We start from the raw sequence: 23,960 nt of genomic DNA, 5'->3' as shown, positions 1-23,960 counted from the left end.
GACTGGAGTTGAGAAACCCTGATCTATACTTCTCCACAACTGTCTGACCTGTTTGGAGAGCTCCTTGGTCTTCACATTGCTTGTTTACTTGGGAGTCCTTTAGAACAGGTATATAAGTAATTATACTGACATGTGGCAGCTCATGTGACATTTTAATTACACACATGTAAAGCTTATGTTAACATCTAATTATGGGACTTCTGAAGTTAATTGGTTTGAACACTTATTATGTAAGGGTTTCATAGCAGAGGGGGTGAATGCTTGTACGTACTTGAGATTTCTTTGTTTCCTTTTTTTTGTCACGTTAACATTTTTTTTACACCTTCAACGTTTTAGGCATGTGTACCTCTCATGGCATAATCATTTAAATGCCAACAGGAGAAACACCGGGGGTAAGAGGGCACTGTATATGCCCATAGCATCTACACATCCATTTTCCCTTCTTCCCTTCTTCATGCACTTTAACACCAGTGCCCAGCAAAGCATTTATTCTTGTATTAAACATTCATATTTATTCTTGTATAAAGAAAAGGGTAGTAAGAAGATCACAGTGAAAGAGACCCTGCTCTTAATTGTTTTGGGGCGATGGGGACAGTATCCTTCACAAAGTTTTCTAAACGCTAACGTTTACATTAATCACTCCCTTCCCTTATTCCTTGGATAATTCAGTTGGCCAGAATTTTCCTGACTGAAAGACATGTTTTTTATCAAAACCTGTGTAAAGTGAAGGGGTAGGAAGATAGGTGTGCAGGGGAGACCATGGCAGTGCTAATTATCTTTGGGAAAGGGTAGCCTTCTATACTGTAACATAGACATTACCCATCCCTCATCGATTAGCCAGAATTTTTTTTTCCTACTAGACATGAGCATATCGGTGGATTTGGCAAAAATGCAGATCAGGTTACTATCCATGTTACTGGGTAGCTTTACCTGTGTTCACCCACAAGCATCACCCCTGGTGGGTATCGGTGCAGACAGAAGTGTTTTTATTTTTTTTATTTACTGATCTTTAGAAAATGTGTTGTCATATGATTAGAAATGGCTGGGGCAGAAATGGTGTGTGAGCTATAGAGGTTCTAATTCTTTAACATAAATTGAGATTTTCTTCTGGCAATCTTGAGATGCATTTGAATTACTAAACCTGCATGTGACAAAATTCGACTTTTGCAAACTTTATAGGAGCCAGATGACCCAGATGCCCCTGAGGAACATGAATCCTCCCCACCTGAAGATGCCCCATTGTATCCCCATTCACCTGGTTCTCAGTATCAGCAGGTATAACATGTTTTTTGTGTACAATATTTTCTTGTAATTTCATTATATTTTACTCCCTTATAGGCCAAGTTCACCTCCAAGAAAAAAAGTGCACATATTTTTGCAGAGGAGGAGGATGCATTTATTCTTTTTCCACATGAGCCTGCAAAGCATTGCACCCTCAATCAGTAGATCGTGGGTGCAATGTCAGGATCCTGCAGACACTTCCTCCAGCTTTCTGCCCATTCCACTGTATGGGCTTTCAGTTATAGAACTAGAGCAAGTGTCAATAACTGAGTATGCTGATTACCACACTGCTATGTTGGCGGACAGGACTTTTATTCAGTTTATTAATTCACAGATCTGTGTGACAGCGGCTGCTCTGGAGGTGGAAAGCAAATGCTTAGAAACAGGTTATACGCTAAATACGGGTGTAACTTGTAACATGTGCCTAAAGGTGAACTTGGCCTTTAATGAGCAGATTAAGAATATGATCCTCTAAGGTTTTGCTATGATTTTTTAATATTTAGCAAAACTGTAGTGGTCATTCATATCAGTTGAAAAATCCCCTTTAAAACCATCTTTTGTGCTTGCCCCCCGGGTTTAACCCCCCGCTAGCGGCCGAGAAAGGGTTAAAAACCACCGCAAAGTGCCTCTGCACCACTCCAAAGATGTTGCTAGCAGGACTTTTTTTTACCGTCCTGCTAGCGCACAGCTCCAGTGTGAAAGCCCTCAGGGGATTTCACATTGGAGAAAAATCGTCAGTTTCAGGTCGGTTTACAGGCGCTATTTTTAGCGTTATAGCACCTGCAAACCGACCCAGTGTGAAAGGGGTCTTAGCCTATCAAATGCCAGTATCCTGGAATAATTTTTTCTGTGAAGTTCCATAATATGCAGTAATCATCTGCAACCTATCATAGTTCAGGAAGGTTTAAGCAGTTTACTTTAGTAAAGCTATTAAGATATTTGTTAAAGAATAAGGTTGAGTGCAAAAGTAAGTGAGGCAAAAGTAATTTTGCTAGTATAATTTTAATCGTATGTTGTTGGTGCACACGATTAACATTTGCTCAGAGCTTTCCATTAATGTTTACAGTGTGTGAAAAGTATTCTGTATTATGCAGCCAAATTCACTGTCCCTAACCTCTACTAAGGTGTTTAAAAAAAAAAAATATCATACTTTTACGCTTTCATAATAGTAAGAGCATTTACCTGCGTTTCAATCTTGCAAATGTATGTGATTCTGCTATGGTTTTGGCATACTGTTTAATCAACAATTTTAACTGTGAAGATAATTACGATATTGTGAAAAAACAATAACTCAGTGCTGCTCTTGAACATTGTTGCATTAATTAGGGTTTTGGAACCAAATTACAGATGGTGTCTTAACTATGCAGTTGCTCATCCAAAGAGAATTCAGATTTTGTGCTTTTATTTTATTTCAAAGGCAAACTGTCAGCAATGTCTTGTCCGGGTAATAAACTGCCTTTTATGAGGTTGTTACAATTATGACTACATTTAATGTGTATACTCACCTTTTCACAAAACATGAAAATATAAGCTTACACTTAAAAAATGTATAGTTGAAAAAAAGAAAATATAAGCTTACACTAGAGCTGCACGATTAATCGTTAAGAATCGCAATCTTTTTCCCTTCCCGATCTTCAAAACAGCATGTCACGATCTTTCTAACAAGTGGAGAGAGTTCTCACAGCTGGAAAAACAAAATCCAGGCAGTCTGCCAAGTTTTATTACAACAAATAAGTATAAACAAAGTATCTCTTCGTTCTTTTAGCAGTGTAGATGTAGTAGTAGTTTAGTGTGTAGATGAAGGAAGTTTAACCATTTAAAGACCAAACCTTTTCTAACATTTGTTGCTTACAAATAAAGATCATTATTTCCTGCTAGAAAATTACTTGGGAACACCCAAACGTGTTTTTTTTCCCCCAAGGCGTCTTTCAGGACCGCACCTTGAGAGATGGTGACTCCACCCACAACCATAGAAAACACCTTCTTCCTCCAGATCTGTAAAGGGAGGCACCTCCCTAGTACACCTCAGTTTTTGTGTTTCCTCTGGCCTGGAGGGAACATCTTCTGTGAGGGGAGTCAATATCTCAGGTGTTCCTGGGAGACGGCTTCCCTCCTACCTTTCCTCCGGTGAGACCGCCTGTCCTCCTGTGCTACCCGAACGGCAGCGGTAACATTCGGGCTCCTTTTCCCCCTAAGTGCTCGGTGAGAGCCAAAGAAGCGCTCGGTGGCCTGGAAAGAACGGCGGTCGCGCGCCGCCGCCATTTTGGTGTGGTCCAGGGTGTTACAGCAGGTCGCCGGGAGCATCATTTCTGGCGTGACCGCAGGGGGAAGAGGCAGAGGCTGGGGCCTATTTTTCGTTTCCGGTGCAGAGGCACTGTGGGGGTCTGGAAACTGTGTGTGAGCCACTGTGAAGCGCTGTTAATCTGCAATGGAGAATGCAGAGGTTACAGCGGTGGGGACAGGCACAGGCGCACCAGCAAGGCCCAGGTAGGAGACAGCAGTTTAAGTCTGCCTTTTTTTCCTTACCTGTATTTTTTCTTTCCGGTCTCAGTTTTTTTCCCTAAATCCCCCCCTAGTGGCAAGGGGCCTGTCTGGGCACTGGAATGGGCACATTTCTTTTCTAGTGCACCTATAGGGGGGTTCATTTACTGGGACTGGGTCTCACTAAGGATTCCCCTCTTTTCTTTCTTCTCCCCAGACCAAGACTTCTGACACAAAAAAAGTGTCCTTCATGTAGGACAAAGATGGGCGAGAATTGGAATAAGCCTCTATGCAGCACATTATTTTTTTCTTTAGTTCAGGAGGAATCCGCCTCTGTACGGGAAGAGTTGATTGCCTCTGTAAAATAACTTTTTGCCACGATTCAAACTTTTCGTGACCCATTAGATTCCCCTACCACTACCCAGGCCTCCACTTCACAATCCTCCCAGGACTCTGTGGCTTTTCCAGCATTAGAATCTTTAGCTGAAGAGCCTGTTACCAGGGAAGGTCACTCCCATGTTCCTTCTAGCGAGGATTCAGAGGACTCAGGGGAAGAGTCAGCAGTGTCCCTTTCAAGATTTAAATTATCCCTGGAAGAGGTGGATGGGTTACTTAGGGCCATTTGTTACTTTAAGTCTAAGTGAGGAAAGAAAGGGATTTAAGTTTACATGACCGCATGTATGCAGGTCTAAGTGAACCCAAGGGTCGGACATTCCCGGTCCACTCGGCGGATTCACCTAAACAAGAAATCTTAGATTCTTTTTCCACTTTATCTTCTGCAGTTTCTTACATAGCTGATGCTTCAGCTGAAGCAATTAAGATGTCAGCAAGATCTGCAGCCTTGACTAATACTGCAAGAAGGGCATTGTGGTTAGACTTGGTCAGGTGATGCAGCTTCAAAAAATTAGCTTTGCAGGATTCCTTTTTCGGGGGACCTTCCTTTTGGGCCTGTTCTAGAAAGTATCCTAGACAGGACTGCTGACAGGAAAAAATATTTTTCAGTTAAAAAGACGAAACAACCCCCAAGATGTTTTTTTCAACCTCAAAAGGCTCAGGAAAAAGACAACAAACCCCAAAGAGGCAGAAGGAACTGGGCTGCACAGAAGGAAAACGGGGAATCCTTTTCCATCCTCCTACACAAGCCGAGGAAATCCCAATGATTCAGCAGTGCGGGTAGGTGGAAGACTACAAAAGTTCCTTCCGCAGTGGTCAGCTGTAACATCCAATCAGTATATTCTGACCACTCTTGCCCAGTCATAGAGTTCTCGGAGGCTCCTCCAAGTAGGTTTTTGATAACAAATACCCCAAAAGACTCAGAAAAATACCTGGCCATGATGTCCTCATTGAGAGAGCTGATTCAGCAGGGTGTGGTGGTTCAAGTACCTCCAGAAGAACAGCAACTGGGGTTCTATTCACACATCTTCCTGATAAAGAAACCAACAGGAAAATTAGAATGATCCTAAACGTGAAGACTGTAAACAAATCTGTCAAATACAGAAAATTCATGATGGATTCAATATTTTCGGTCACAAATCTATTGACGCCAGAGTGTTATATGCCGTCAATACATCTACAATTCAGGGCCCTTCCATTCGGGCTGTCATCCTCACCTCAAATTTTCACCAAAGTGATGGTGGAAGCCCTAGCCCCACTTTGTCTACAGGGGGTTGCAGTTATATACCTTACCTAGACGACCTGTTATTCTTCGCCCCATCGAAAGAAAGGTTACTAGACAACCTACCCAAGGCGCAAAGCCACCTGGAATCTCTGGGCTGGATTATGAAACTTGCAAAAATCATCCCTAGTTCCATCTCAGGAGATCCGTTTCTTGGGTTACTCCAAAATGGACCTAAGACCGGGTCTTGACCAGATAAGTTACACCAGGAGGTATACACTTTCCACACCTTGGTGTTTATGGCCCTCGTCACTTTCTTCCTGCTTTCTAGCAGTGTTGAAACTAAACGGTCTGAAAAAAATGTTTTCTTAAAGAGTTGCCTTTCAGATACCAGGCTGCAAGGGAGAGACTGGACACATCTGGGTGTTTTACAGGACCCTGTATTAATACATCCTGCCTGAGAGGCAGACGCCAACATAGCTTGGTCGCCATTCCTAGGACCGTCGAGAACCAAGCTCTCTTGGGCCCAGTACGGGGTGATCAAGATGACCGGTACCTTTTTCCCTCTGAGTTTTCCTTAACACTAAAGGGATGGCAGGAAAGCCATTTGAACCTTTAGAAGATCTTACCTTAAAAACATTATTCCTGGTCGCTATAACTTCAGCGTGCAGGAAGCGTAAATTACATGCCCTGTCAGTAAGGGGACCTTATTTATCTTTATTTTCGGATAGAATTGTTCTGAGAACAGATCCAAAATTTTTGCCTAAGGTAGCTTCAACAATTAATCGTTCCCAGGATATTGTGATACCTACTTTCTGTGCAAATCCCTCGGGGGAGAAAAACTTTTTTTCATATGTTGGATGTAAGAAGGACTTTGTTATGCCATCTTAAAATAACAAAGAGCTTCAGACGCACAGACTCTTTATTTGTTCTTTTTGGTGGCAACAAAAAGGGTTGCCAAGCTTCAAAAGGTACCTTGGCTAGATGGTTGAAGTTATCCATTCGAGAAGCCTACTCTCACGCAGACGTGGTGCCATCAGGGGGAATCTGTGCTCATTCAACAAGAGCACTTGCGGCCACATGAGCAGAAAGAGCTGGTGCAACCCCTGAGTAAATCTGCAAAACAGCGACGTAGTCAAGCTTCCGCACGTTCGTGCGGCATTACAGACTGGACCTCACATTTGCCAGTGATCAGGCATTCAACGGAAAGGTCCTACAGGCTGTTGTCCCACCCTAAGGTGGTAAGTCTCTGTTATCCTCTCAAGGTGCTGTCCTGAAAGACGCCTTAGGAAATTTCAAGTTAGATTTACCGGTAACTTGTTTTCCAGAAGTCTTTCAGGGCAGCAATGACCCGCCCTATTGGTTTGATGTACCATGCTGTGACTAGCGTATGTGTTTGTGTTCCAGCTGGGGCCGGAGGTTCTCTGAGACAACTGAGGTGTACTAGGGAGGTGCCTCTTTTTAAAGAGCTGGAGGAAGAAGGGGTTTCCTATGGTTGTGGGTGGAGTCACTATCTCTCAAGATGCTGTCCTGAAAGACTTCTGGAAAACAAGTTACCGGTGAGTCTAACTTGAATTTTTTCTTAGCGGAGACCCTAGAGAATAAAATGGTTGTTGCAATATTTTATGTCACACCATATTTGTGCAGCGGTTTTTCAAACGCAATTATTTTTGAAAAAAACTTTAATGAATATAAAAAAAAAACTAAACTGTAAAGTTAGTCCAATTTTTTTGAATAATGTGAAAAAAGATGTTACACTGCGAGAATCGTGATCTTTATTCTAAGCAAAAAATCATGACTCATTTTAGCTAGAATCGTGCAGCTCTAGCTTACACCCTCCCTTGTCCCTACTCTGTGAGTGATTAGTTGTCACTGCCCATGCAGCCAATGCAGAAGTCCAGAGCAATTCTGATTGGTCATGTGCAGGCACGTAACCACTTTGACCAATCGGAATCACTCTAATCTGTCTTGCATGGGCAGAAACAGCTTATCACCCATGGATGCAAGCGAGACAGGGAGCGGGAAAGGGTGTAGGGTGTTCACCTTTTCATTTTTTTGTGAACTAACACTTTAAAGCAGATTTCCTGGTTTATTGTCTCCAAGGCTCAAACAAACTACTTTCTACACTAACAAGTATGTTCACTGGTTGTGCTATATAAATTGTATGCAGCCTCCGTTACATACAGTATACATAGCCACCTGTTCCAGCGTTGAGACCAGAACATCTCATCCCACCATGGAAACAGGTTTGAGATGTTGAGAGGCTTGGAGCCATTCATAAACAGCTGTGTATTCTCTGAATGAATACTAATCTTCCTCTGACTAATAGATTGTGAGATCTTCCAGCCACCTGCTTGGCCCAATAAAATGGGACAATAAACCTGGAGAGCAACTTTAACAACGTGTCGAACTCGCTATAGCCAAATGACGGCTACAGCAAGGTTGTCTAGTTCTGGGACAAGACGGGTATCGCGAGCGACGCGCTCTGTGATTGAAGTGTCCTCCGGATAACAACGGCTCTTTACCTCCATGATCAGCTGTGACTCAACACAGCTGATCACATGGTAAACAGATGCCGGTTATCCGCACTCCTTTCCTCTTGCTGACAGCATGAAGATCGGAGGAGAGCGCCTATAACCGACATCTCTAAAAGGAACATCTACATTTATACTTGGGGCACTAATTATCAGCGTCCTGATTATCCGTGCAGTCCCACCAGTGCTGCCAATCATTGCCCACCATTGTCGCCTATCATTGCCACCTATTAGTGCCCATCAGTGTAGCCTCATTAGCGCACATCAGTGAAATAGAAAAATTACCTGTTTGCTAAATTTTCTAACACACTAAAGTGGGTTTTTTTTTTTTTAATTTTTTTTTTGGCAAAAAAAAAATACCCAGTGGTGATTAAATACCACCAAAAGAAAGCTCTATTTGTGTGAAAAAAAATGCTAAGTGTTGTTTAGGTACATTGTTGCATGACCGCGCAATTGTCATTCAAAGTGTGACAGCGCTGAAAATTGGCCGGGGGTGAAAGTGCCCAGTAGGCAAGTGGTGAAAGGGTAGCTATCCCTGATGAGGAGCTCAGCATTTGAGCGCTCCCTCCTGTGATGGTGAAGGAGAGCAGGAACATTAGGCCTCTCTTGGCAACATTTGCCAGCCAGGCTTCTTGAGCTACATAAACTGCCTATAGCAAAGCCTTTATTCAACTTTGGTGCACAGTTTTTCTTATAATTTTTTTTTATCTGGCACCCTTTATCTGTCTAAGCAGTTTTACTGGTAATGGTGAACTAACTGTTTAACCACTTCAATACCAGGCACTTACGCACCTTCCTGTCCAAGCCAATTTTCAGCTTTCAGCGCTGTCGCACTTTGAATGACAATTGCGCAGTCATGCTACACTGTACCCAAACAATTTTTTTATAATTTTGTTCCCACAAATGGAGCTTTCTTTTGGTGGTATTTGATCACCTCTGTGATTTTTTTTTTTCTGTTAATTCTTTTGTAAATAAGTACGTTTTCTTCTTCAATTACGGGCACTGATATGGCGGCACTCGTGGGCACCGATGAGGTGGCACTGATGGGCACTGAGGGGTGGCACTGATGGGCACTGAGGGGGTGGCACTGATGGGCACTGAGGGGGTGGCACTGATGGGCACTGAGGGGGTGGCACTGATGGGCACTGAGGGGGTGGCACTGATGGGCACTGAGGGGGTGGCACTGATGGGCACTGAGGGGGTGGCACTGATGGGCACTGAGGGGGTGGCACTGAGGGGTACTGAGGGGGTGGCACTGAGGGGGTGGCACTGAGGGGGTGGCACTGATGGACACTGAGGGGGTGGTACTGAGGGGGTGGCACTGATGGACACTGAGGGGGTGGCACTGATGGACACTGAGGGGGTGGCACTGATGGACACTGAGGGGGTGGCACTGATGGACACTGAGGGGGTGGCACTGATGGACACTGAGGGGGTGGCACTGATGGACACTGAGGGGGTGGCACTGATGGACACTGAGGGGGTGGCACTGATGGACACTGAGGGGGTGGCACTGATGGACACTGAGGGGGTGGCACTGATGGAATTGCTGGGCATCACTTCAGCGCGAAACCCCCCTCCCCCCCTACTATCAGACGCGAGTGAGGAAGAGCTGATCAACAGCTCTTCCTGTTTACATCGTGATCAGCAGTGATTGGACACAGCTGATCACATGGTAAAGAGCCTGCGCCGGAGGCTCTTTACCGAGATCGGAGATGCAGGGTGTCAGACTGACACCCCGCATCACCGAATGCCGCGCTGCGTGCCCGCATGTTATCCTGCTGGACGTCAATGGACGTCCAGTCAGGATTTCACAACCACTTCCCAGACGTCAATTTACTAATGACCGGGCAGGAAGTGGTTAAAGAAAAATCACCCTGACATCTGCAAAGTCCTGAAATTTACCCTGCTTGTGCAAATAATATACTCAAAGAAAACCGATTGGTTGGGATTATGCAAAGCTCTGAATATTTAGTTCTAAACTCTCAAATGTGTAGGCTTACTTTCTCTTTCGTTCATGGACGGACACAGCCTTAATCTTGACAAAGTGGATATTAGCCTTCCCTTAGGAGTGACTAGGCAGAAACGTATAGTAAATGTTAAACACATTATACACGCCTTACAGCCCCACCCAGGGGGCGGGCCCTCTGGGTATAGCCCCCTCTCTCTGCATCTCGCAGATCAGTTTTTTTCTGCCTAGTTAAGGAGAAGACATGACTCCCTTCGGGCCCATAGGCCTGGAGGCTTTATTTCAAATTCACTTTTGGATTTTTGGTTTTATTTTTAATTTATTTTTTTCTGTAATCTTCGATCAACTGCCGACTGAGCAACAGGCTGGATCCCAGATCCTTGTAGTCCCCCCAGTTTCGGCCATAGAGAGTGTGCCGACCATAGCTATGCACTGGGTCGTCCACGACAGGCCCGTCGCTCTACGGGTGGCCAGTGAGCTATACGCTCCAGGGCATGCACATGACCGGTCTATAGGGCCGAGTCGCAGCAGCCAGGCCGACAGTCACCTCGTCACCATGCGGGAGATGGTCTGTCTAGGATTCTTCCAGCACAATTCTCATGAACGGTAAGTAGTAATCCCCTGCTTCAGCAGAAAGACAGAGCTGGGCATCCCTGGAAAGGTGAGTAAAGGGCTCTATCCCTCCCTTCTCCCTCCTCCCTAGGCTCTCTGAGCTAGCTGCTGGGGCAAGGGTTCTCCTGGGGAGCTTCACCTGGGGAACCATAAGTCATGCACTAAATCAGTGTATAAGCTGCATAAGAGATTCTGCTTACCTGTGTGTCCTGCTCCATGCTGTCGGCGGCCATTTTTGCTGTGATCCATGCTGTATTGCCTTACTGGCACTGGCGGCCATGTTCTTATGGCCACATTGTATTGGCCTCTATCGACGCTTGGCGGCTATGTTTTTGGTGATTCCTGCTGTGTGTACTGCCTGCTGTATTTACTCTGCTGCACTGGACCGATCACTGGTTTTCTGTTAGCGGCCGCTCGGCGGCCTTTGCATTTTGCGCCAGGCTCCCAGATACGGCGGCGCTGTGAACGAACGTTGTTTTCTGTGGCCGCGCTGGCTAGGCCTCTAGCTGCCGCTCAGCGGCCATTTTCCTGTAGGTCCAACACTCATCTACGCTGGCGGCCATGCTTTTGTGGCCCATGCGCTGTTGGCCTCTAGTGTCAGATCGGCGGTCATTTTACCATCGTTCAGACCATTTAAAAACGGCCCAGACAGACCGATACACGCTGCTGACTGATCAGTCTGAAAAACAGACAAAAGTAGCCGCCCCACAAGCAGCCTTCGATCGTAGCTTTGAAGCAGCACTGGTTAGGATGAAGGAAAAAAGCTGGGACAGCCGCACTCCAAAAAAACTCCTCCTTTAATTAAAAATCACAAAATACATGCCACAGCAAAAAACAGCACAACAAAAGAAAAGCTGACGTTTCGCACTATGCCTTAGTGCTTCTTCATAGCAGCACTGATCGACAGACACTCTGCTAGAGGAAGCAGCTCTGCTAGCAAACGACCTTACTACTGTTCCTGGGTGGGGAGTCCTCTGGGGGGGGGGGGAAACCACTTGTCTCTGCTGCAGCCAGGAGGGTGGGTTACTTGTTTGGGAGTCCCTGTGTCAGGTGTGTGGACAGCATGGCGTCAGAAGCAGAAGTTTTTTCTCCCGAGACACCTGAGCTGGCAATAGATGCCCCTGCACCTGAGGTATCGGTGGACGCTATGTCAGCAATCCTAAATGCCTTTGTTGCCAAGGTGGAAGCAGCACGTGGGAGAACAGGGGCTAGAAAGCGCCCCCTCCCCCTGCCATCTTCTGGGGACAAATCGGATGTGGAGCCGGGTCCCGCTAGTGCTCATGACCCTGGCTCTGAGGTATCTGAGGATGCGGACCAAGATCGCCCAGACAGTGAGGAAGACTCTGGACCCAGGTCAGCACGCAATAGGGCTCTAGTAAGTAACCTTATCACTGCAGTGCGAGATACTAAAAAAATAGAGCGGTCTGCAGAAGCAGCAGATGCGCTGGTCCCTTTTGGGTTCCGTAAGGCAACCATCTTGCTAAGGTGTTTCCTTGTGTGTCTTATTTAGACAAACTTTTATACAAGGAGTGGGATAAACCACAGAAGGTTTTTTCAGTCCCTAAAAATCTGGTGGTGCGTTATGCTCTTGAAGAGAGTGTCTTGAAAAAATGGACCTCGTTCCTGATAATGGACCCTCCTGTGTCCAGACTAAACAAACTAACCACAATACCGGTGGAGGGGTCTCTCGCCTTCAAAGTCCCTGTGGACAAGAAGGCTGAGGCGATCACCCGCAACCTATATACGGTAGTAGGTTCGGCTGTACGCCCAACCATAGTTGAGGCCCTGGTGTCTCAGACACCCACAGAATGGGCAAAGATGCTGCACAATGGGTTACAAGCACGTTGGGCTTCCCCGAACGAGGTAGCTCTAGCTGACCAACTGGTACAAGGCCTAAAGTTCGTTTGCGAATCAGCCCTGGACACTATTCCTCTGCTGGCCAGGGCTTCAAGTAAGGCGGTGGTGTTACGCCGTCTACTTTGGTTAAAGATTTGGTCTGCGGACCAATCTTCCAAGAAGGCACTGATGGACTTGCCCTTTAAGGGCGACCATACTTTTTGGAGCTTCCCTGGATAACATAATTAAAGATGCCACAGTAGGTAAGAGCACACTGCTCCCACAGTCCAAAAAGGGGAAGGAGCCACGCCCTTCCTCACCGCACACAATCTTTTTTTTTTCATCCACCCAGCGCGGCAGGTAAAAGACCTCAGGCAGATAAAGCACCTGCTCAGGGTCAGAGACGTCCCTGGTTTCGCAAACCTACAGACAAGGCTACGTCCGCATGAAGGTTTGCCCACACCCATCTCTCGGGTGGGGGGACGTCTTCGCGAATTTGCGACCCGGTGGACATCTCAGGTCCCCGACCGGTGGGTTTGCGAGGTAGTCTCTTCAGGGGTACAAGATAAAATTTCTATCTTGCCCACCAAACAGATTTTTTTCCCTCCAGCTACAATCGACTCGTCGGGAAGCCCCATTTGGGCCAGTTAAGACCTGCTGAAACGTGGTGTGGTTGTCCCAGTACAGGAACGGTTTCAGGGGTTTTACTCAAATCTGTTCATAGTACCAAAGGAGGGCGTTTGCCCAATTCTGGACCTCAGGGCCCTCAATTGCTTTGTGAAGGTACAAAGATTACGGATGGAATCTGTTCACTCTTTCGTCACTGCCCTCCAACCGGGGGACTTTCTGTCATCCTTGGACATCGGGGATGCCTATTTACATGTCCCCATATGCACAAAGCATCAGAGATATCTGCGTTTTGCGGTCGGGGGAAGACCACTATCAATTTGTGGCTCTCCCCTTTGGCCTGGCATCGGCACCAAGGTGTTTGCCCCAATTCTCGCCCCACTAAGACAGCGTGGCATCACTATCGTGGGCTACTTGGACGATCTTCTTCTGAGGGCCACTTCAAGCTCAGAACTCAGAATTAGAGGAAAGCGTGTCTAACCTGTCAAACCCTCCGACATTTTGGTTGGGTACTGAACACTCAGAAGTCAGTAATGGTACGGACTCAACGCCTAGTATTGACTGGGGTTGATTCTGGACTCCTCAGAGGCAAGGTTTTTTTTCCCTGTGGATAAGTTGCAGACCCTTCGGGCTGCGGTGTGGCAGTTGACATCCCAGAAATGGTCGTCACTCTGCTTTTGCATGCGAGTTCTGGGCCTCATGTTGGCCTCCTTCGAGGCAGTACCATATGCGCAATCTCACACGCGAGTGCTACAGAAGGAAATTCTGTCCAGATGGGACAAGTGCCCATGATTCCTTGTTTGTTGGCTGACCTCACCGGCACTTCTGTCTGCAAAGTCGTTCCTTCCCTTTCACTGGATAGTCATCACGACGGAATATAGCCTTACCAGTTGGGGGGGATCTGGGGGGTTCAGTCGACCCAGGGTCGCTGGTCCCCGGAGGATTCCCACTTTCTGATCAATGTCCTGGAACTTCGGGTGATCAGGCTGTGCTTCGCCACATGGTCTCAGAGGCTACAGGGGCGTCCAGTCAGGATCCAGTCGGACAACGCCACAGCAGTGGCATATATCAACCATCAAGGAGGAACAAGAAGCTTGGCTGCAGCGTCAGAGGTCGCTCACATCCTAAGGTGGGCAGAAAGGAGCGTGTCGGCCGTATACATTCCGGGTGTGGAAATTTGTTAGGCAGACTGCCTGAGTCGCCAGATGCTGGACCAAGGAGAATGGTCTCTGCACCCGGATGAGTTTCAGCTCCTTTGCCAGAGATGGGGTACACAGACGTAGGTCTCCTGGCATCCCGACTCAATCAGAAGGTATTGAGGTTTGTGGCCAGGTCAAGAGACCCATGGGCAGAGGCAACAGATGCGTTAGTGGCACCGTGGAGTCAGTACTGACTAATCTGGAGGCAGAGGGGATTCCAATGATCCTAATTGCTCCGGATTGGCCTTGGCGTCCTTGGTACGCCGATCTAGTGCGTCTGGTAGCAGACGTCCCTTGGTGTCTACCGCTGAGAGAGGACCTGCGGTCACAAGGTCCCATACTGCATCCTGCTTTACAGTCGCTGGCTTTAACGGCATGGCTATTAAAAGCTAGGTACTAAGAGACCGGGGCCTATAGAAATCTGTGATTCCTACCATGAGGAAGGCTAGAAAGTTTTCCTCTAGGAGGATTTACCATCGCACTTGGAAAGCTTAATTAGCCCTTTGGGAGGAAATTAAGTGGAATCCACGGACTTATTTGGTTCCAGAGTCCTGTTGTTCTTACAGCGTGGGGTGGACCAAAGGCTTGCGTTAAGCACGATTAAGGGGCAGATATCTGCCCTGCCTGTTTTTTTTTTCAGCGACCCCTAGCGGCTCACTCTCTAGTGAGAACATTTGTACAGGGGGTTTGGCATTTGGCCCCTCTGGTCCGTCCTCCGCTACCTCCGTGGGACTTGAATTTGGTCCTCTGTGCTTCAGAAACCACTGTTTGAAGACATCAGGGAGATTCCCTTGTTGACACTTTCTCAGAAGGTGGTCTTTTTGGTGGCGGTCACGTCAGACGAGTTTCTGAGCTGGCAGTCTTGTCATGCAAGGCTCCCTATCTGATCTTCTACAAGGATAAGGTGGTGCTGCGTCCGCAGCTTTCCTTTCTACCGAAGGTAGTCTCGGTGTCCATCTCAATTAAGACATTGTACTTCCATCCTTGTGTCCTCATTGGTCGCACCCTAGAGAGGTGGCGTTGCATTCCTTGGACGTTGTCCGAGCTCTGAGAGTATACTTATCTGCTACTGCTCCATTCCGGGGTCAGACTCATTGTTTCAGTGGCTGGTCCCAAGAGGGGCCTAGCAGTCTCGTCGGCCACCATCTCAAGGTGGATCCGACAGATAGTGATTCAGGCTTACGCCATAAAGGGTTGGGCGCCCCCCTTTCCTCTTACGGCGCATTCGACCAGGGCAATAGGTGCCTCTTGGGCTTTCCAACATCAAGCGTCTGTTTCCCAGGTGTGTAAGGCAGCAACTTGGTTGTCCGTTCACACTTTCACTAAATTCTACAAGGTTGTTGTGAGTGCATCTTCGGATGCTTATTTCGGCCGCAAAGTTTTGCAGGCGGCTGTTTAGAGTTGCATCTCCCCAGTTGAGGAGCTCTGCTTCGTTTTGGGGTGAAGTTTAAATTTATGCTGTTCCCACCCCTCGTGTTTTTTGTTTTGTTTTTTACACTGCTTTGGGACGTCCCACTTTGTCAAGATTAAGGCTGTGTCCGTCCATGAACGAAAGAGAAAATAAGATTTTATACTCACCGTAAAATCTTTCTCCGAGTTCATGGACGGACACAGCACCCACCCCTCCTTTTATGTTTGTACTGCTTTTTGACAAACTGATCTGTGAGATGCAGAGAAAAGGGGTTATACCCAGAGGGCCCTGGGCGGGGCTGTAGGGTGTGTAAACATTTACTAGAAGTTTCTGCCTAGTCACTTTTAAGGGAAGGCTAATACCCACTTTGTCAAGATTAAGGCTGTATCCGTCCATGAAATTGTGCGGTGAGTATAAAATCTTATTTTTTCACCCCCCCTTCATGATCAGGCCATTTTTTGCGATGCGGCACTGCATTACTTAACCGCTTCCTGTCTGCGCTATAGCCGAATGACCGCTACAGCCCAAACCTTTATTGCCAGGAGGCCGTCATTTGACGTTCTTCCGTACATGAGCTGCATGCGCGCCCCCTGAGCAGTGTGCTCTGTGATCACCAGGTTTAAAAAAACTGACTGGGAAGTGGTTAACTCTGTGCATAGCCTGTGATTCAGTGTAGTGGGGGGGGGGGGTGCTTTTACTAGGGAAAGGCATGAAATTGATGAGTGTTGCTTAGCCTTATTTCCTATGTCAGGCAAATATGTAAACTTTTTTTTTTTTTAGACCACAACATCCACAAAGAAATGGCCAGTTCTACTAAGCAACATTAAAACCAGTTATTACATTAGCTGTTCTTGAAACTACCTTCATCACTGTGTTGCATACAGATCTTCCTCATTCATGTAACCCAGATCTATTTATCCATTAAAGCGGTATTCCAGTTAAAAATTAAAACCTGCCCTTGGTTAGTTTGTATAACTAAAACTTTTACAGTATGCATTATTGTAATGCGGATTGGAAACCGTTCTAATCTAGACAACCGTAAATCCTCCTAAGCTTTACAGACAATGGTATGCCAGTACAGCCAAATGTGGCTGCTCAGCCGCACTTCTTCGAACCACAGTCGGTGTCTGGGTATGAATCACAGCACAGATCTAGCTAGCCCTACCCCCAGCATTGCTTTGTTCGCCCAGCACCATCTGTCAGGTCATCTTCATTCATGAGTGCTTTAACAGCAATGTGCTTCAGCTCCTCCTAGCCTTGCTTTGGCTTGCAGGAGCGACGCACATCTTTTACACCTATTGCCTATATGTGTACTAGTATGGTGAAACTGATTGCATGGAGTTTATTGAAAGCAAGCCTTTCCTTCCACTTTATACCTTGGAAAGCATGCAAAGGAATGTACTTGATTAAATTTGTTTAGTTTTTGCAACTAATGATGATGTGGTATAAAATATTTTTATTATGCTTTACAGAATAACCATTTGCATGGACAACCATATACCGGCCCAGCAGCACACCACATGAACAATCCCAATCCTAATCCTAATCCTAATCCCAATCCTCAGCGGGCAGGCCAGCGAGCACCAGAAGAATTTGAAGGCAGTGAAGATGTCCCCTTAATTCAAACTAAAGATTAGTGAATCTCATTATTTTACTTAACTCCTCCGAGACTGTGCACCCAGGCCTTACAGTCCAACCTTCCTTTGTGTCTGGCTAATATTTAAAACTAGAAAACGAAAAAAAAAAAACTATTCCTAATCAACGTGGAGTGGAGAGTCTATTCACTGTCTTATCTGCAGAAACTTGCTGTCAATATATAACCCGCCTGCAGTGGAAAGTGTATAGTGTTTTGTAATAAACGGCCTGATGCTACTGTGTAAATGGCAAAGGTGTACATAGTATATTAATGTTTGACTGTTAATTCTTAAGCAAGACTTTTTTTTTTTGTTTTTTTTCGGGGCTTGATGAAGTTTACGTATTTACAAAAAAATTAAAAAAACAAACAAAATTTCCAGAAAAAAAACAACCTTTTAGTTTCCTGAACTGTACCTTCTGCTCTACATTTTTTTTTTTGCCAAGGCAATCTTTACAGCAGTTGCCAAGCCAACCGCAAAAATAGTTGCAGTGAACTATCCACAACTACAATTTTCTCTGAACAACTTTGAAAGCTGGTAACCTATTCACTTTCTGGTCAATGTGGACAAGTGATAATGTATCATTTGTTTTTAAAATTTATTTTATTGCCTTCTCATACGCATACTAGATTTACTATTGTTCTGCTGTAACATATAGCATGGCTTCACGCCAGGAGAGTGTAGCCAGACATAGGGGTTGTGGGAGGGTTAATGAGGACAAAATGCCATGATCTAAAAACAGTTGCACTGTTGAGGTTTTTCTTTCTTTTTTGTTTGTTTTTGTTTTTTATATAGACCTTAAGTTTAAAATTGGGGACAAACTTGGGCAGTGGGGATTTAGAATTGAGTTGCACATGTGTCCATTTGTAATATTTGAAAATTGCCTGTATGATAAATGATGCTTGGGTTTCAATAATTAACACAAGATGGAGGAATACGACAAACAAATATGCAACAATTGCTATGCCAGGATCTTGGAAACATAATAGATGGTATTTTGTGTGCTTGTTTTGTTCCTTTTTGGTAAGCTTATTCTAGGCATTTGGTCTGATACTTCTTCCTTCTCTTATACTGCATCTCAATAACGTGAAGGCCTGTGACAGTTTTTTTACACCTGTGAGTACCACTGCCTGGGTAAAAACTGGTGGTATTTGCTCAGTGTACAACAGATCTACTTGAAATTAGATTTGTCTTGTAGTCCTTAATCAACTGTGTACAAAAAAGAAAAAAAAAATATTTAACATTTAATAAGCAGGGACTGAACATTAAGAACTACTGGTTAGTTGCAGACAGTTTGGAGGTCGCATGATTCCTGGCAAAATATGTTTTATGAATTTCAAGGAAAGCATTAGTAAATACTGTATTTAAATGAAAAAAATAATTGGTAACTTGAATGTGTGTATTTTTGGACATGTCTAAAAACCAAATACTCCCTACAGAAACAGATACAGCCCATTCTATAATATTTAAATATTTTGCTGTTTTATTTTATAGAAATTATTTTGCTGAATTCACAAATAGAATTTGATTTAAGAAGAACTGAATTGTCCTGTTTTTCTTATTGCATGAATACCTGTATAATAGTTGAAGGCCAATTTATTATGTTTGCTATTTATTTATATATATATATATATATTTTTTCATACTTCTGACCCCTACACCATAACTGGCACTAGATTAATCTGCATATATTTAAACCCCTATGTATAGGTTAGTATAGCGTATGTACCTACATAAACCTGGATTATACTTGTAGCAATAATATATACACAGTTGGGGTGATCTTTTCAAAAGAAAAAGTTCTCCTTTTTTTTTTCTTTTTTTTTTTTTATTGTGTATATTTTACTGTTTTACAAATATGTGCAAATAGATTTTGTCCCACTCTGCTTAAGCTATTAAGCATGTGTATGGCTATATCTACATGTGACCGAATTCAGATTTGAACTGACAAGCAATTCTTTTATACTGCCCTGTTTCTCTAATATTAATCTCCCTCCACTTGTTTTCGGCACCTACAGAAACAATGGTGCTCTGACGATTGTAAATGGGGACTTATTGCACACTAGTCAATTTCCTAGCATTTTAAAAATGTGTAAATTGAAAGCAGACACTTTATTGGTTGCTTTAGGTTATTGTAGTTGCTTATACCAGTTTTCAGAAGTTAAACCAAATGTGTGCATGAGCACAGGAAGCTGGTTTATGTAAACTAAAGGAAAAAAGTAGTAATGGCTCACAGTGATCACTCTTGGCTAACATTTCTGGAAAATTTTAAAGTGAAATCGGATTGCCAAGAGCATGGGCCCTCTTCTTTCCTCAAGTTTTGATAAATTGGACCCTTAAAACTTGATTGCCACAGTCAGTATGGCTTGAACAAAATTTATTTCTGCCTTAAATTTATTTGGTGCTGGTATATTTCGGTATATGTGTCATAAACCTCCAGTTGCACACACTAGTAAAAATAAATTATATAATGTTAATTATTCCTATAGTCTAGCTTAAGATGTGCATTTTTTTTTTGTTTGTATAGACCTAATACTTTAGCTGCAATACTTTCAATGTGTTACAATGGCACTGTATATCATCTTTTCACTGCTGCTACAAGATACACAATACATAAGTTCTCCGGTTTTTAAAAGCTTTACATTTACAGTAGAATCTGAATGCCAGTAATGCATTTAGAGAATAGACAGCAACAAAATGATATGCAACAAAGAGGAAAACTTTTCTGTCCACATTGAAGAAGACAGTTGGTCCAAAAACATTCAGCAGTCTATCACAAGAACTGTCATGTTGATAAAATAAAATAAAGTGTAATTTGCATTTGTTATATTTTGAGAAGTGCTTTGTAATTTTAAGGACTGGTTTATTCATTCGACATAGTGACATGTATTAATGGTGTGGGTAGAAAGTAGATTGCCTAATGTGAGTGAATAATGACTTCATGACTGCACAGTAGATCTGTTATGAAAAGCATAATCTACATTATTATTTTTAATGTGTGTGTGTGTGGTCAAAGCATGTATACAAGACTTCAGATGGTCATAGTCCTATAGAAATGATCAGAAACAAGCCAGCGTTATTGTGACTACTGTAACATCCAGACTCTACAATGAAAGAAAATAATTTTGAATAAAACTGCAATCTGTGTCTAGTTCTGCTCCCCATCCTCATATTGGATTTGCCAGACGAAGAGATGCATCCTTTATATATATATATATATATATATATATATATATATATATATATATATATATATATATATATATATATATATATATATATATATATATATATAATATAATATATATTTTTTTTTTATCAGAAAGCCAAAAGCTATTGCTGGTCACCAGCAAAATGTGTGCTGCATATTTTTGGGGCTTTATTTGCAAATAAAAAGGTTGTCTAAAAAAATTATGGTACTAGAGCAAAGATTCATCGGTCAGGCAAAATGAATAATTGACATCTGCTTCTCCAAATCCTGAAAGTCATGAAGGGGGAGGATACAAAAACAAGTGTTGCTGACACTTACTTTTTAGAAGATATTAGGTTACATTCGCATGGGTGTTTTTCCACGGTGCAAATCGCAGCAACAGGAATCTACGGATTTCTGTTGCTGGGGTTTGACTGCTGCTAGTGGCTTGCTGCAGCCGTTGAGCCTGTGCACTTTGACAGGCTGTCGGCGATTGGGGCTATTTGTGGCTGTTCGCACAAGCAGTGATAACCTAACTGTCTACAGAAGTGCATTCCAATCAGTGCCACCTCAGTAAAGCCATGGGAGCCATACCCAGACCTCAAGCTGTGGGGACAGCCTGTATTGCTTCAGCCACTGGATTCTGCATAGGTCACTTAACTTGGCGCTACATGTTGAGTTGGCTGCAGGATTTTCTCTTCCGTTCATGGACGTACACAGCAGCAATTGACCTTAGGGTATTATATCCATTTCCCTCCAGGTGAGACTAGGCAGAAAAACAGCACTTCAAGTGTTAAAACACTTTTCAGTACAGCTCCTCCCAGGGGCCGTGGTCCCCCGGGTATAACCCACTCTCTGACTCAGCAGCTCCAGTTTTTGTCTGCCTAGCGTCAGGAGTAGACATGGCCTTGCTGGAGACCATGTATTCTGCAATTTTTTTGCGATTTTTTTTTTTTTTTTCTCGCTTTTATTTCGTTTTGTTCCTGCATTTTTTGATCCTGAGATCTATCTATCAACTGCCGACTGAATCTTGATCCTTGTAGTCCCCCCATGCTCGGCCATCGAGCGTGTGCCAGCCCTCAGCTCAGCTCTCGTCCACGACCTGCCCCGTTGCTCCAGGGGTGGCCGGGGAACTACTCATAACCGGTCTCTATGGCTTTGTCACTGTGTGTCTGGCCGACAGCCAATGCCGTTTAGCGGACGTTGGTTCTGTCCGGAATGCCTCCAGCCAGTGGTCGCAGGACGGGTAAGTAGTGGCCCCTTGCCCTGGCAAGGTGGTATGGCTGGTGCTTTCCTGGGGAGGTCGAATGAGGGTCCGCCCTGCTTTCCTATCTCCCTCCCTCCCCCATGCTGGGTGGCGGCTGTAAGGGGGGGGGGGTCCGCCTGGGGCTCTGTCATTACGGGGGCTGTGCTGCTGTGTGGTGCTATTAATTTTTTGTAGTGCCTTTTTCCTTTTTCACCATTAAAGGCTTACTTTTTTAAGATTCATTGGTGTGCGGCTGTCCATACCCTGCCTTCAAGTTTTTGCCTCGTGCATTGCAGGCACCCACCTGTTTCTGAGAGGACATTGATTGCTCAGGTGTGCTCACCTGGAGCAGCAGCTTCTCCCTTCTTATTCATTTGTTGTACTGGAGTTGCTGTGTGTGCTGGGCTGTGTTTTCTGCTGTGTCACTGTTGCTTTAAACACGTGTATGGCTGCCATTTTGCAGCCCGCAAATTGCTTCCTGAGGGACGGTGCAGAGCGGACAGCACTCTCAGCGCTTCAGCCTGGCCGGGTGGTGAGTTACCTGGGGGTCCCCTGCGCTGTTTTGCGGCCGGGAGGGTGACCTGTGGGTCTCTGCCTTGCAGTACTAGGGCGGCATAGCGGTGGGTCAACATGGAGTCTGAACAGAGTATTCTACCCCAACCATGCCTGAGTTAACCCTTAGTGCCCCTGCGGTCTCTGTAGAGCCCATACGGCAGTCCCTTAGGCGTTTATCGCCAGGATTGAAGTGACAAGCGGCCAGAAGGGGGGTAAAAACCCCCTCCCTGCTTCTGGGGACGGCTCTGACACGGAACCAGACCCTGCTGCTGGCTCTGTCATGTCAGATGTTGCAGGCTTAGCCCACACGATCAGTGAGGATGACTCTGCTTCAGGGTCAGCGCTTGATAAGGCGTTTTGTTGGAGCTCTTATCACTGCGGTGCGGGATACTCAAAAACTTGAGGACGGTGGAGACATCAGAGACGCCGGTCCCTTTTGGGTACCGCACGCCGCCCCGCACCGCAAAAGTGTTTCCTTGTGTTCCTTACCTGGACAAAATATTATAAAAGGAATGGGATCGGCCCCAGAAAGTTTTTGATGTACCAAAATACTTTGCAGTCCGTTATCCTCTTGAGGAAGACTTTAAAAAAAAAAAAAGTCCTCCGTCAGCGGACCCCCCTGTGTCTAGACTGAACAAGTCTACCACGTTACCTATGGAAGGGGCTCCCGCCTTTATGGACCCCACAGATAGGAGAGCTGAGGCTGTGGCCCGCTCCATGTTCACAGTAGTGGGGTCGGCAGTGAGACCGGTTTTGGCCGGAGCTCTAGTGTCGCAGACAATTACCGAGCAGGCTAAGTCCCTGCTGCAGGAGCTGGAGCCGCATAATGCTCCTGAGCTCTGTGTGGGTCTGGCTGACCAGTTAGTGCAGGGCCTGCAGTTTGTCTGTGAATTGGCCCTGGATACGCTCCCCTTGCTCTCCAGGGCCTCTGCGGTGGTACTATGCCACCTTGTGTGGCTAAAGTGTTGGTCTGCGGACCAAACCTCTAAAGGGTCCTTAGGAGGACTTACCTTTGAAGGGTGTACGGCCTTTTGGGGAGTCCCTGGTTGACATCATTATAGATGCTACAGGGGGCAAGAGCACTCTGCTCCAGCAATCTGGGAAGGGTAAGGAGCCTCGTCATAAGCAGGGTCCCTCCTTTACCTCCCCCAAGCGATTTTTTTCGCCCCCAGGTGCGGCAGGAAAACGTTTTCCAGGGTGCTAAGGCGCTCGCTGTAGATCAAAAAGCGCACCTGGTACTGCAAGCCCAACAAGCCTGCTTCTGCATGTAGGTCTGCCCCCGCCAGACACTTGGGTGGGGGGGCTGACTTTGCGGATGCGCGGCTCGGTAGAGATCCCTCTTTCCAATCACTGGGTTTGCAAGGTAGTTTCCTCGGGGTATAAGATAGTTTCTCTCTTGTCCACCAAACAGATTTTTCCTTCCAGCCTCCTTCGGTACGCCGGGTGGCCCTGTCAGGGAAGTGATTATACCGGTTCCTTCAAGGGAACGGTTTCAGGGTTTTTGTTTTTTTTACTCCAATTGGTTTGTAGTCCCCTAAAAAGGAGGGGGTCCGTCCAATCCTGTACCTCAAGGCCCTTAACTCTTTTGTCAGTGCAAAGATTCAGGATGGAATTGTTCGCTCGGTAGTGGCGACTCTCCATCAGGGGGACTTTATGGCGTCCTTGGGTACTCAGGACATGTACCTGCATATTCCCATATGTGCGAAACACCAGAGGTTTACGCGTTTTGCGGTCGAAGAGGACCATTTTCAGTTTGTGGCCCTCCCCTTC

General features: G+C 45.3%; 1 protein-coding gene across 1 annotated transcript in view; it reads left to right on the top strand.

Moving 5' to 3' along the window:
• USP9X (ubiquitin specific peptidase 9 X-linked) overlaps positions 1–20,024 on the top strand; it is a 316,211-nt gene extending 296,187 nt beyond the window's left edge. Inside the window, 2 exon segments of the mRNA XM_040338099.1 lie at positions 1,180–1,275; positions 17,038–20,024. Coding sequence (XP_040194033.1) covers positions 1,180–1,275; positions 17,038–17,202 — 261 coding nt within the window. The 3' untranslated portion in view covers positions 17,203–20,024.
• The last annotated feature ends 3,936 nt before the right edge of the window (positions 20,025–23,960 follow it).

The sequence above is a fragment of the Rana temporaria genome, chromosome 2 (genome assembly GCF_905171775.1).
Source record: "Rana temporaria chromosome 2, aRanTem1.1, whole genome shotgun sequence".
NCBI classification, from domain to species: Eukaryota; Metazoa; Chordata; class Amphibia; order Anura; family Ranidae; genus Rana; species Rana temporaria.
Note: the sequence above shows the minus strand (reverse complement) of the source record. Positions and strands in the feature narration are given on the sequence as shown.